The 15,292-nt window shown below is 40.9% G+C and overlaps 2 protein-coding genes across 2 annotated transcripts in view; both read left to right on the top strand.

Moving 5' to 3' along the window:
- The first annotated feature begins 561 nt into the window (after positions 1-561).
- Positions 562-7,278, top strand: rab12 (RAB12, member RAS oncogene family). Its single transcript, XM_034153234.1, has 6 exons — positions 562-949; positions 1,941-2,001; positions 4,146-4,284; positions 4,981-5,070; positions 5,468-5,572; positions 6,066-7,278. The coding sequence occupies exons 1-6, from the start codon at positions 724-726 to the stop codon at positions 6,171-6,173; spliced, it is 729 nt and encodes a 242-aa protein (XP_034009125.1). The 5' UTR covers positions 562-723; the 3' UTR covers positions 6,174-7,278.
- A 1,765-nt stretch (positions 7,279-9,043) lies between these two features.
- LOC117500269 (microtubule cross-linking factor 1) overlaps positions 9,044-15,292 on the top strand; it is a 74,997-nt gene continuing 68,748 nt past the window's right edge. Inside the window, 2 exon segments of the mRNA XM_034153080.1 lie at positions 9,044-10,350; positions 14,314-14,538. Of these exon segments, the coding sequence (XP_034008971.1) occupies positions 9,523-10,350; positions 14,314-14,538 (1,053 nt within the window). The 5' untranslated portion in view covers positions 9,044-9,522.

Below are 15,292 nucleotides of genomic sequence, written 5' to 3'. Positions count from 1 at the left end.
TCCATTTCCGGGTCACTACCGGAGGACCGAGGATTCGAGGAGTCGAGGAGGGGAAATTCGAGAATTGAGAAGCCTTCACTGAATCAAGGGAACTTCCTTAACTTCCTGCAGACTCGTGGGGACTCAGAGCCGTAACCGTATAATGACATTTGTTTTACTCATCTACGGAAGAGGATTACGGCCACATGAGAAAACATTTTTGGGATGTGATGTGATGTGACCAAAAGTCAAAGAAAAATGTGAGTTATGACTTTAGCTCAGAAAAAAAAGTCAGGACTGAAATTTAAATTTAAACGTTAGGTCACATCCCAATTTTGGGGATTTTTTAAAAGTATCTCAAAGATTTTCCTAACTAATTAAACTCCACCGAATTATAGAATTGTGTGTAGGTCACTGGATACGTTTTAGTTGGTTTCCTGTTTCCTGGCTTCCTCATATCTAATTTGGTCTTAAAACACTTGAATAATTGTTACATTATAAAATAATAAGTTAGAAGCCCGTAGAGGAGCGGCGGAACCGGAAGTGTGTTGTAATGTGGTCAATGACGTCATGACGGTTGCGGTCTCTAATGGCTGAACAACAACAACTGTCCGCGAGAGACAAACTTTCACAAACTCCTTGTAAAACAAAAGAAAGTTGGAAATAGAACAATTGTTTCGGTTGTCTGACTCTTTAGGAGCGTTTGTTAGTTTATTCCCTGTAGTTACAAATGTGGAATAAGTGATGGATTCGAGATATGACATACCGCGGAGGGCCGCCGGTGGTGGCGGGGGATCCGCGAACTCTTCCCCGGCCATGGGGGCTCAGTCGCGCCGCAGGAAGATGCCTCCCAGACCCGCTGATTTTAAACTTCAAATTATCATTATCGGCTCCCGTGGTGTCGGTAAAACCAGCATCATGGAGAGATTTACCGACGACACTTTTTGTGAAGCTTGCAAGTCGACCGTAGGTGAGGACAGGAGACGTGTTTTTGTCAACTTTATTTGACAGGGCGCAGTCTACTTACTGGAGGAAATGTTCTTAAACTAGCATGGGCTGGACATTATACACATATTGTTGACTACTTTTCTGTGTAACTGGACTGAATAGAGGTTATACTAGACGCTATAGCTAGCTAACTTAAGCTAACGGTAACAACAACAACACTATTGTAGCTAACAAAGCTGTCATAGCTAAAACTATGCTGCAATTAATCAACTAGACAAACATGTTTCATGCTTTGAATAATTTGATGTTTTTTTGCATTTACTAGGCTGTTACAGGAGATGTTTATCAGGGATTTTAAAGCCCAACATAGCAGGGGAGACTATGGTAACTTAGTTCTTAGATAGCATCTGCAGCTGTCCAGTAATTAGTTAACTTAATATACTGCTGGTGGTGAGCCTGTTTGGTTATATTTAAATAAATAAGGGTATAGTTTTGTTCCAATAAGTGCTTTAATTAAAGGCCATTTCCATTACTGTACAGCCATTCTTCCATTTTATATATACAATTACAGTTGTCCTACATAAAACACATGATCTCTTTATTTGAGTTATTAAAAAGAAAGAAAACAAGAGTGCCTTGTGACAATTTAATGTTGCATGGTTATGGATGCTGCCAGCTTAAATACATAACACCCTGAACATGTGTAATTGGGTAAAAAGTCCTGTGACCAAACAACAGTCAGTCATAGTGTCCAATCCCAAAATAGTCACACAAGAGCAGCTGCTGTGGCAGAGCTCCATTTTGTGCCCTGTCATTCCTGTAATACAACTTGTCACTAATAGCATTTTATTTTGATCACAAATTAACATTTAAAAAAACATAGGATTTAACCAGACATAAAGCAAAGGAGGGAAGTCAAATATCTTAAACCAACCAACAAATAGACAGAAAATAACACAGGAAATGCTGGAACTTGTACACGTCCTCATGTGTGTTTCTGTTTCCTCTCATAGGAGTTGACTTCAAAATCAAGACAGTGGAGCTGAGAGGGAAGAAGATCAGACTACAGATATGGTGAGTAATTCCACAAGTCCCCAACTCCTTTAGTCTTCTGCATGGTTCACTTCCTGTGTCTGTCCTATCACCCTGCAAGCTGCTCTAACAAACACTTACTCCTGCCCTTCAGCTTTGTACTGTACATAGTGCATATAAAAGTAAGCCATAACATACCATGAGGTAGTTGTTCATATAAAGCTGCATATAAAATCAACTGTGGACCCTGTGGGAAGATAACTGTTAGCCTCATGTTGAGCAGCACATGATGCTACTTACCCTGTTGCTGTCTCAATGGCAAACACTTTAACTTGTGCGACATCAGGTGCTATTGTTGTTACTCTTACATTTCGTACTTTATGTGGACCATTAAGGACACACATTAAAACACTTCTGGAAAACGCATAGAAAATAAAAATACACATCATAATTAAAAAAACAAATATTTGTACACAGTTCATAACATTAAATGCCATCCCTTCTCTGATTTCAAAGTAAAACTGCACTTATCATTCTAATATATTTAAAGTAAACATAAAACAGTGTAATTTGTTACTGGTGTTTGCTAGTGTGAAGCCGGTGAGGGATCATATCCTTGTCGTTCCACTAACAGCTGCTTCTGGTCAGGACAGCGTTAAACACTGTATGTTAAATGCCCTCCTGATAAATGTACTTGCTGGCTGCTATAAAGGAATAGCAGATCACCTGGCAACTCTGACCCACAATCCTCTGCGCAGCAGACGCATAAGAGTGTGAAAGTTCACGGGGCAATGACAAAGTAATGACAAATGCATACTGTATGCAACAGTACACTTTGTAAGGGCAGCAACATGATTCATTTACAGTATAAATTCAAAATTATGCAATTATAAACGCATGTCTTTTATTTTTTTACAAACATGCCACAAGTTAGTTATGAAAGTGCTGACTGAGTGCATGGCTGAACTGAACGTGTGAACTCCATCGCTTATTTCACTAATGCATCTGTCCTCTTCACTAACACCCCATCCATCCCCCCTCCACATCACATCCACCCTTTACCTCCTCCCGTTTCCCCCCCGTTCCTCTTCCCACCCTGCAACCTGTCCGTTCTAGAGGACCGTCCTCAATGTGTCTTGTCTGTCACATTGAACTGCTCATATCAAGCTTCATCATGTCCACGCCTTAACCTAACCCGCCATGTGCTGCTGTGTCTCTGTCCGCTGCTCTGCTCATAAGCCTGACTGTGACTCACAAAGGGAACCACTGAAGGTACAGTAACACTGCTCTGTTGGTGCAGCTCAACCTGCTTATTGTGCTGCTAAACCTGAGTCTGATCATCAGCTGAAACATAACAGAAAGCTTGAATGAATATACACTTTTATGTTGTTAAAATGTAACAAGAGTTTATTATGTTGTTAATAGTAAGTCTGCTTTCATTACAAGTGCCTGTAGTTATTTTGTCACCTTGATCAGCCTATAAAAGCTGCTATTGTCTAACAATGTTATTTAGATTTTATGTACCACAAATAACATACATGCAGTATATTAACATTTACAAAATGCTTTCGGTAAACACACTATAAAGTAGCTGTAAGTTATTTTCATTTTTTATACTTTATTGTTTATCATTATCTGTTTATATATATAGTCCTCCCCTTATGGCTGACAACAAGAGTGGTAGTGTTTGACAAATACAATAATTAACACTTAATAATAATAATAATAATACATGAGACTTGTATAGCGCTTTTCTAGAAACTCAAAGACGCTTTGACAGAGAATAAAACAAAAAATCAGAAAATAAGGGGGGGGGGGGTGGTCAGTGGTTGAATGCAGTGTTGAAAAGGTGGGTTTTGAGTGATGTTTTGAATGCGGTGAGGGAGGAAGAGTCTCTGATGGATTGGGGTAGTGAGTTCCAGAGGGTGGGTGCAGCAACGGAGAAGGCTCTGTCGCCCCAAGGTGGTCCGGGTGGGGGGGGACAGGAGGTTACATGTGCTTACATTATAATTTGTTGTAAACCATTTATGGAATAGAAATGTACTGCTTATCAATACAAGAAGTGTGGGTTAAACTGAGATGTAGGGGTAGAGGGTAAGACATAGATTTGATTATGACATTTCACGAAATTGATTCCTCTTCCACCATTTGTTGTTGGAAAACAAATTTCATTTTGTGTCGTGCAGGGACACTGCTGGCCAGGAGAGATTCAACAGCATCACCTCCGCCTACTACAGGGGCGCCAAGGGAATAGTGCTAGTGTACGATATCACAAAGCAGGAGACCTTCGAGGACCTGCCCAAATGGATGAAAATGATAGACAAGGTAAAGAGACAGCTGGAATAAGATGAAATATGCCTTCTTTCTTGTTCTTCCTTCTTGTCCTTGAGTGTGTTCTTGTGCCATTGTTATATGCCAAGAACAAGTGTTTAACCTTACATAAATAATTGAGATAGTGTAAATGTTATTATTCTAGCAATTGTGACCAGGAAATGTACTGTGAAGGACTTTTTACCATTAGATAAGTTAACTTATAATGCCTTTGTGTATAGGCCTGTTCAATGTATTACTTTAGTGTCAATTGGCAGAAATGATTGTCCTAATGGCTTGAATGTATTCATTTGATATGAGTTGGTACATGTGACGACTCCTGACACTGTAATACCGCTGTTTTTATATTTGATATTCATTGCATGTCCCTCCTGTTGATATAGATCAGAGGGTGGAGCAATTTCTGTCCTCATAGTCAAACTTTATTGGTATATTGGCCAGCATGTAAATTATAAGTTATGTTGCCAGATCACACTGCTTACATGCTTGTGTAAGAACATTTCTATTTTTTTTTTTTTTTAATGACAACCTCATGTTCTCATTTTGCTGTAATGGCAAAACTGTAAAACCAATATGAAAGGTGCCACTATGCCGAACACATTTCATCGCAGTATTCAGGTTTGACTTTATGAAATGTGAGTCTGATGAAGCCCTGACGTTTTTATCTCTTTCCTTTCTGTTTGGTGTCAGTACGCCTCAGAGGAAGCAGAGCTCCTCCTGGTCGGGAACAAGCTGGACTGTGAGGCTGATCGTATCATCTCCAGACAGCAGGGAGAGAGGGTGAGTTCAACAACCTAATGCTCTTATGTTCAAATGATCTAATAGAAGGTGTAGTAAGACGAACAATAGATACAACAGGTATTACAAGCAGAACGTCTTTCAAGTTTAGGGAAATAAGCAAACAAATTATGCAGAATGTAGGGCAGATAGATGCTTTCAATATGCGTCCATGGACTGATAGCACTGAATACCCCAACAAACAGATATTATATGCATCGTACCAGTTGATTCAAGCATGTGATTTAGAAGTTTATCCAATTGTACTATTAAGTCTAGAGAAAATAATCTTCAGTTGTGTTGTTCAGCCTCATTTCTGCTCAATTTCAGCCTCATTTCTGCTCCCGATTCACTTGTTCTTTGCTGACCTGGAGCTAATTGTAATCTATTTGTTTTGCAGTTTTGCTCTAGAATAAGTGGAATGCGCTTCTGCGAAGCTAGTGCAAAGGATAATTTCAATGTGGACGAGATCTTCCTGAAGCTGGTGGATGACATCCTCAGCAAGGTTGGTGTGTTTTCAGTGAAACCTGAACAAAAATCTGGTAACAATGTGTCTATGTTATGCATGTGAGTAGGGTGCATAACATAGACACATTTTTTGTAAATATGCTTCAAATTAGTTATTGAAGATTTGTGCAGAAAAGGACAGTTTTAACGTTTCTGTACAGCAGTATCTTGTCACTTTATTTATATATGTGAAAAGCTTATACCAGCTTATAATATTGGCCAATATTGTTTCAAGCTAAACTCTCTTAACCCCCTAGTTCAACACTTCGTCGTCTGCATCATTATCGCCCTATTTCATTAAGATCATACCGATTATTATCAATGATTCTATTGCTTCTAAAAGCTTCTTATCTTTCATTCCTACAAATTGAGGCTTACTGAGCCATTGCACATAAGAACTGACTGTGGGTTACGATGTACGCACACCGCCTAAATATTCCCTGCATTAACCCTTTGTCTCCTGCCGTGTCTTCTTCTTCCTGATACAACAGATGCCTCTGGAAGTTTCCAACATGGAGCTTTCCAACAGCGTCCTGTCTCTGCAGCCTGAGCCGGATGTGCCACCGGAGTTAACGCCTCCTCGCATGCGCTGTTGCTGAGAGAGTCAGAGTGGTCCCCCATCCTACACACACACACACACAACACACACGCACATGCACACACACTACACACTACACAAACCACACACACATGCAGAGTACCAACCTGGCCACCAGGGGGCAGCAAACAGCAGCAGTTAGGAATGATTGATTGCTGATGTAAGATGCATGGACTCCTCTCTCAACAAACGCTATTATATTTTCTTCTCCTGTTTCGTACACTATGAGATGAAGTACACTAACAATTAGGCCATCTATTTACTACCACCCCCTTCTGTCTACACTTGACCCAGACTACCTCATTCCTCGGACCGCTAGCTGTTCCCCGCAGGTTCCTTCGAGGTAGAGAGCCCTCTGGTAGCAGTTGCACATTTTACAAGAGGGTGATGATTGAGGGCCTTACAGCTTCCTGTTACTCATTACATATAGTGTACACTAAATTCGCCTAAGTTGCCCAGAAGGCCATGTATTTCTACATCTTCTAGCTAACAGAAAAGGGATATCTTGCGTCTCTTCATCTTAGTTTAAAGTTCTGGGGTTAGGTACAGTCATTTTGTACTGTCACTAAAAGTTTCTAAATCACCAAGTAACGAGTTGACTTGGGGTAAACAAAAGCACATGATGTAAATATGGCGTGTTGCTGTAATGACTGGACAAGCTGCAGATTTTCTTGGCCGGCAGTAGGTGGTTGTGTGGAGGTGGATCATATCAGTTCGTATTCCTTTTTGCCTTAAAAGTGTTAAAGTGTCTGGAACGGCTCATTTCACATTTGTATAAATTGTTTTGCACTACAGTCCATCTTAGCTAACATGCAGAAAAAAGTGCACTACAGTCCATCTTAGCTAAGATCACATGCAGAAAAAAGTGCACAACTTGTAGTTTAGTAAAGATGGATTTTGCCTTGGTAGTGGTCGTTCTGATCCTCTACACTGATAAGGTGGAATGGAGTTTGCAAGGAGAGATGGGTAATGTAGTCTTTGAGGGATTGGTGTTTTTACAAGGGCATAGAGAACCGCAGTGACGCGTCCTAAAACCCGGAAGTAAACTTCTTCCGGTTCCTTCGACAAAAATGCAATGCAATTTCTCCATAGGATTTTGGAAAATAGCTCGAAATAAGGTCTGTGGTTGACACACATTTAAGAGACGGATCACGTTTTGTTCAGCCGGATAATCTCCACATGTCTACTCTACTTTTATAATTTTCTAATCATAAATCTATCGATCATAAATCTATCGATTAGATTTATGATTCGAAAATGATAAAAGTAGGGTAGACATGTGGAGATTATTCGGCTGAACAAAACGTGATCCATCTCTTAAATGTGTGTCAACACAGTTTACTTCCTGGTTTTAGGACGCGTCACTGCGGTTCTCTATTATCCTTGTTTGTAACTGGCTTTTTAGAGGGAGTAGAAACAGTAAAAGCTGATAGACACAAACATGGTTTTAGCCTTTGTTTTGTTACTAATATTGCCAAGTGTTTTATTTTTACTCGGAATTCAGATACAGATTAGAGAAGATTGTCTCCTTTTTCTGGGTGGAATAAGTGTCGGAGAGTTTGTTTAATATTTGAGGGACTCAGGAAATGTTGGTGGCTCATATCTGCACATTTTGACAGGCTTTTAGTGTAGATGTGGTTCAAGTTTCACAACACATTTATAAAGAGACTCTTCAAGTATCCTGTTTGAAAGGGGATGTTTGTGTTTTTAAGAAGGGGTCAGATGTTTTTAAATTATGATTTGGAAGTTTGTTACATAACAGTATGGGCGTGGGTTCCTTTTCAAATATACAAGGCTATGCATGGTGAGCCTTCCTGTTTTCATAGAGATTAGTTGACATTGAAGTCTTCCGTCTTTTTTAATGAATGCAATATTGTAGCACTAAGTCTTGTTTTCTATGTGGAAGTGAAAACCTGAGGAAAGTCTGAAGGTGAGGAAGAACAAGCCCATTCAAAGGACCTGATTTCAAATGACCTAAACTGACTTGTTGTTGGTTCTTTTTGATGATTTAATTTTTTTGTATTAAAGTCAAGCTTATGTGGGCTTAAATGGCACATTACATATCCTAACAAATGAACATGTTCATACCAAGACAATTAACCCTAACCCCAAGTTTATCAGCCAGCATACATACAAATGATTTGTAACTTTGCAATTGTCGTTACTTCTTTTGGGTTTGTTTTCTGGAATAAAACCTTTAATTTGCCCCCTTCGTGACTTTTAGCCTTTGGCACTAACCCGGCGGTCTTTGTTTTGAATAGCCAAGCCTTATACTACTCAGTGTTTTAGATATACATTTGAAGAAATGCTTTTAATTTGAAATGTGTATCCTTTTAAGATGGAAAGACTGTACTTTGTATTAAAAACATGTTATAAGTCTTTGAAAAGTGTTGGCATGTTTAAAGCAGATTTGTGGTATTTATAACTTCTGGCATTCTTGAACTAATGAAAAATGCAATTAAAGATATCTATATTTATTACCAGATTATGGCTTTTCTTTTCTGTGACTGCAGTGTCTTAACGCAGAAGTGCAATGTGTGGCGTCTCAGGGATGCTTGTGTGGATTTCAGGAACAAAGATATGATCCTTTTCTTAGTATTATTGACATTTCTATCACTTTATGGGTACCAAGATGCTGCAAACGTGGTGTTTAACTGTAACATAATTTAGATTGGAGTATTAGGGATAATGCAATTGATTCAAGGAGCTTTTTAGACGTTTTAAGTATAAGATGTCCCACAGAAAGAGCTCAGTGTTGTGTCTCCTTAATCCATCTTTCAACCCACTGTGTAGGTGTTCAATAATAGCCAATAGAGTGCGTGTCATTAGGGCATGCGCACCAAAGCGTGCCGACCTGGTCCCGCCTGGTCCCATAGAAAACAAGGGGGTGTGCTTGGAGCAGCGCATGCGCCCCGCAGAAAATCACGGGCGTCGATCCTCACACCGCAGCGATTGCAGTTCTTACATGTCAGATAGGAAGGAGTGAGAGGGGTACGAGAGACGGGGGCCCAGCACTCACAGCCCGGTGTAACAGTGATGGAGACCCGATCTGTGGAGGAAAAAGAGATGTAGGCTTACTACAAACACTCTTTCCTTTCTAAATCTGCAGATGCAACCTGTCTCATCCACCTCCGTCCCAGTAATCCCCTTTTCTTGTTGCAGCGTTTCCTCCAAGGACTACAATGACAACCTGGTGAATGCTAACGAGATGGAGTAAAAAAAGAACGTCCAGCACATTGCAGGATGCGCACTAGGAGGAAGAAGGTAGAGCAACCTGGGTGTCTTTCTGCTGTCTCATGTCAGAGGTTTTCCGCGGTGCTGTGGATTGATCGTCTCGGTGTCGGTGTATAATGGAGAGCTCCAATGGCTCTGGCAGCGACACCAAACCGCAGAACCACCAGTTGGAGAAGAAGAGACTGAACCGAGCGCCTTCCCCGGCCAGACCTTTCCTCAAGGATGTGCACTCCCGCTCCCCCAAACCACCTGCCATCGTACCCAAATCCCCCAAACTCAGCAAGCAGTCCGCCTCGCTGCCCTTGGTGCATCCGAACCGCATCTCCAGACGCAGCCCGTCCGGGGCGAAGGAGAAACCAGCCCCGCAGAAAAGTAACACCAGGTCTCCTGTGGCGAGAAAGCCCTCAAAGGTGTCCCAGCATGCGGCAGCCGAGCCCAAACCCGCCAGCATCAAACCGGACAGTACCAGCGGCAGTCCGGTCCTCTCTAAAGGGAAGAGGGGGAAACTAGCCTCCTCTCCGGGGCCTCTAAGCCATGGATCTCCAATCCGGGTACCGACCGGTGCACATTTGGTTCTGGTCAGCCAGACGGATAGCAGCTCGGACCTGTCGGACTGCCCCTCCGAGCCGCTGTCCGACGAGCAGAGGCAGGCAGCGGCCGCTAGTAGCGACGCTGAGTCCGGGACCGGCTCCAGTGACCGGGATCAGCTGGGAGGGGATAATCCGCTGCGGGAAGAGGCGACCGAAGCTCCACCGCGCACAATCGAGGCTTCCGCCGCCAAGGGAAGCATGTCTCAGGCTCAGCACGGAGAGAAACACCGGCAGGAGAAACCCTCCTCATCTTCATCAGCCGCACAACTCAGACTGCCAGCCGCCAAGGATGTTGCCGAGGAGGACCTGCTGCGGGAGGTGGAGGACCTGCGATCCGAAAACGACTACCTCAAGGTATGGTGATCATATCTCAAGTTACCAGACTCATAATACCTTTAGTCATCCCACATAGGGGACAATTACAACCTTACAGCAAGAGTAAAGAGCAAAACATAGCAACATATGCATTATTTGGCATGCATGAAATCTTAAAGAGAAAAATAGAAAATGACTATTTACAAAAATACTCATCCAGGTGGACAACAGAAAGTGTATCATAAAGTGTGACAGGGCTACTATGTTTAATTGTTGCATATGTTTTATATTAACACAACATCCACTTTTAAAAAGACCCTTCTTTCAGTTGCAGTCTTATTTAATCCCTACTCCAGAAGCATCTGTTTCTCACAGCTGTCATTTTTTGAACAGCACAGTTGAGGGTTCAATCCCCACCATCACCTGTTTTTAAAGTGTCCTTGAGCAACTTTCACCTGCTCACTTATTCAAAGCATATTCTAAGAAGTGTATAAATTATTAAAATCTAAACGCCTCAGCTGCCATCCCCATGATGCCCCTGTGTCGACTCTCCATCCATCATGTCGGCTTCTACCCTCCCCTGTGGGTTTGATCTTTATTGATGGGAGTTTTATTGAAAATGGCTTCTCCCTGGCTTTTTCTTAGACTTTCCTTTTTACAATTATATTGCTGTCAAGTCACCAAAGTCTATTCTGACTGACATTTTTTTGCCCAAGTCCCCCTCCTCAATTTGTATCTGGGCCACAGAGAGAACATCATCTCCTGTAATGATGTGAATACATTGTCCTCATGGATGCAGTTAATCATTGCTATGTTTTCCAACATCGTTATTTTTGACATATTGCATGAAGATCCTGTTTGAAGATCTCATTCAGGATCCCCCTCCCCCTCCTTTAAGTAGGCTATCCCCTTAAGTTGGGGAGGGGAAGCAAACAGATAATGCGGCAAACAAATCTTGCAGATTCTTTTTTTCAGACGGTTTATTTGCATGTTGCTCCGAGTATTATTCCAAACTTGATCACGCATGTCTGTGTCTCTCTGCGGCTCGGTGCAAACACAAGAGAGTTAATCAGCTTTACTGGCTCTGGCTGTAATGGCTTTATCCCACAGGACTTGATAACAGTCAGATGTCTCATGTGTGTGTGGGGTTCAAACACCCGCCTGCCTGTCAGTCTGCCAGCTGGGACGCTGAGGTGAACTCCTCTACCTCCCCCATCCCCCCAAGGAATAACATATCTGGGAGTCCCCACCACAGCTATACGTCAGAGCTGCTGCTTGAAAAACATGTTTGTTTTATTTTGACCCCTCATAAGGAGGATGTCAACCTCTGTTATTGTCTCTGCTTGGTTGCAAAACACCATGACATTGACTTTTGGGGCTGCTGCTTAGAAATTCTTTAAGAGTTGTAACGATTAGGGATAAATCGAGTAGTCCATTGACTGAAAGTTATCCACTATTCTCGTTATCAATTTGAATCAATGTTGAAACAGAAGCTATTACTGCCAGCTTCTCAACTGCAAATATTTGATATTATTCTCTATTTTATATTGTTGTGAATGTACTATTGTTTGGTTTTGACAGTGGGATATTCATAACAGAAATGTCATTATGTTTCTCTCAGGTCTATGAGCTTGTGATCTCTTTTTCTTTCGATGAATCAAGAACATTTGCAGGGTTATTATCAATTAAACGGCTAAACAGTTTTGTGATAAAGAAAGTAATAGCATTGTCTGTAAGTAGTTAGAAGAACATTGTAGAAAATCGAAGTGATGGAACTTGTCCTGAACTAAAAAGATAATTCATCTCCGATCATATACAAAAAGACAGGTATCTTTGAGTACTTTCTTATGAAAACATGACTTTAAGTTCTCTAGGTCTACCTTATCAAATGTTAAAATTGACAGCTTTTCTTTTCCTTCCTAGTTAGCAAAGAGATTATCTTTGGTTGGTAAAAAAAACTGAAATGAAGACGTCACCTTTGGTCGTGACTCGTGAGAAATTATGATAATCCTTTCACATTTTCTTTGACATTTCCCAGAGAAAAATAATGACAAGTCAATCTGGAAAATAATTAATGACAGCAGCTGCTCAATAAAGATATCCACTCTTATCCCTCTTAAAGAGACAACCAATTATGATGACTCGGTGTACACACTCCCCTTAAACATCAGTGATGCTCTGAATGTACCTGCTCCCAGGATGCATCTCTGCCTCTGGCTCTGCTGTTAACCTGGACATCGATTGGAGGACATTAGCTCCTTCCTCCGGGGTCCTCCTCAGATAACAATGTGCTCTGTGCCTTCCCAAATGAGGATGGATTTAATTTTCATGAATTGACACTCTCACTCAACCCCCCCCCCCCCACCCTCTTCAGGATACAATTGCCTTTTCATCAGGTGCCAGTCAAGCCCTGTGAATCTCCCTCCCAGGGGAAATCTCATGAGCCTCTCCATGTTGGCGGCAAACTGAGACCCTCGAGGATAACGCACAAACTGTCGTAGTAGTACAGATAAACCTTTTTACTTTCCCTCAATCATGCCGTGTAGTTTCATGTTGATGGGTCATGTGAATACATCCAATCCAAGAGATAAGACGCTTAAAGCCAACTAGCGATGTTACATCATCATCACTGAGAGTACGTGCATTACTGGAGCTGGTATGTAATCATATGAGAGTATAATCTACAAAGGTATATTATATTATATTGCATTTCCTTTATAATAGCTTTATGCCTGAAAGGTTTTTATGTTGTTGAATTGAGAAAAAGTATCATCCCCTATGCTGTGATTAATACATCAGTGTTTACTGTAAACCATGTTACTTTTTAATGAAGCAGAGAAGTATCTTCATTTCCTGTTTACTATTTCAAATGAATTAACACAGAAGCTTCGTCCAAAAAAAACCTTCAAGAAATATGAAATACAGAACATTTCATCAGTATTTCTGACAAACCCTGTCTTGTTACATCAGTTGGTCGGTGTGTGACCCTCTGAGCTTTTTCCTAACATCACTGTCCGGTCAGACTTTCCTCTTACACAACACATTCGCCCAAAGCATCCTCAAACTTAATCATTTCCATGACATTGCTGGGTTTTTGAGGACAGCATATTTGGTCACCTAAAGGCACCTCAAGTCAAAACTTTGACAGAGAAAATATTCAAATCCAACTGGCAGTTTGCCATGAAATATAAAGTGAGAGCACATTCAAACTCAGCTGAACATTTTAGACACTTCATTAGCTTTTTCTGGTGCCACCTTCAAAAATACATTCTTTTAATGCATCATTTACGAGTATGAAGAAGCAAAGACTTAGAGGGGAAGTTTCATAATTTAACTTCTGGATTCAGATCACTTTCTAACCTTATTCCCTTTTGCTGTTGCTGATCCTTAAGGCCTCTTCTGTGAAGTCGCCCTCAGGAAAAAACTCATTTTAGTTCAGTATTTCTTAAACACCAAAGCTGCTTCACAAATACAACATTTATGGAGCTGTTAAAAAGTATTTTCTCTTGCGTCCATACAAAAGTTTTGTTGCTACAGAAATACAGAACTAAATCCCAGATCTAATGCACGCTAAAGGGTCTTGAGCATGTTTTCTCTCAGTGATTGTGCTGTTATGTTAAATGTGTGTTGTTTGTTTTTCAGTTATTGTGTCTTGATATTTGTCTATGATGATGTTACACATGGAGCTGCTGTGATGCAAGTCAAATTTCAGACTATATCTGACCATTAAAGTATTATCGTATCGTAATTGGACAGTACACGATTCATAGGGATATAACCTAAAAGTATATATATTATGTAAACACAAACCCAAGTCTAAACCTATTGACCCTTTTTTGCATCTGTTTTGCAAAGTATGATGACTGTCTGCAGCAAAGAATACAAACTTTCATTTGCTTGAGAAAAGAAAAACTATTAACTACATGATGTTAGATATCAACATCATTACCCATTAATGCAGTGTGGATGTGGTATTAAAGTGTCTGCTCCTCTCTGGCTCAGGATGAAATGGACGAGCTGCGGGCGGAGATGGAGGAGGTGCGGGACAGCTACCTGGAGGAGGAGGTGTACCAGCTGCAGGAGCTGCGCCGGGACCTGGACCGCTCCAACAAGAACTGCCGCATCCTGCAGTACCGGCTGAGGAAGGCGGAGCAGAAGAGCCTGCGGGTCGCTCAGACCGGACACGTGGACGGAGAGCTGCTGCGGAGCCTGGAGCAGGACCTGAAGGTGCGTGTGTGCGTGTGTGTGTGTGTGTGTGTGTGTGAGTGTGTGTGTGTGTGTTGTGTGTCTGCCAACTACCTGCTGTGTTTGCATCCAATGTTTTCAGATTCATTACATGCTAGAATATCACCATTTTAGCACTGCTACCAAGTTAAGCTTTACAATTTGTGTGTGCGAGATCCAAAAATAGATACCCAGATTTAAGGGTCTTAAATCTGGGTATCTTCAGTGAATGTAATATGATAAATGTTGCCTTGTTTCCTATCTTAAATATTTGTCTTTGTCGATGTTACAAATGGAGCTGCTGTGAAACAAGAACAACTTTAGTCTTAATTTGACAATAAAGGATTAACATAACACAAAACAGCACCTTAAAGACATTAAAGCTCTCCACTATCCCAGAATAATGAAATGTATCTTCTTAGAGTAATGACTCACAGTAGCTTCTCAGTGTGCGGAAAACATTCGGCTCCAAGTGAATCGTTTATCTACAATAAATCCACAATGTAATTATTAACAGAAATGTGGTCATGCTTTTTCATTACAAATGTTTCAGTTCTGCAAATAATGATAGATTTTCTTATGGAGAATAATATTGATCTTTAAATCCATAATATGTAATTAAAAGTCTCAAGCAGACGTCTCCAAATTGCTTGTGTTGCCTCAAAAGTATTTAATTCCATTTTTTTTTTTTTACTAATGTTTTAACACTATACTGTTTTAGTATAGTAGTCAGTCAGCTGAATACGTTTGGATGTTT

This window comes from Trematomus bernacchii, unplaced genomic scaffold (genome assembly GCF_902827165.1).
Source record: "Trematomus bernacchii unplaced genomic scaffold, fTreBer1.1, whole genome shotgun sequence".
Taxonomy (NCBI): Eukaryota; Metazoa; Chordata; class Actinopteri; order Perciformes; family Nototheniidae; genus Trematomus; species Trematomus bernacchii.
This window is presented reverse-complemented; position numbering and strand designations above follow the sequence as displayed.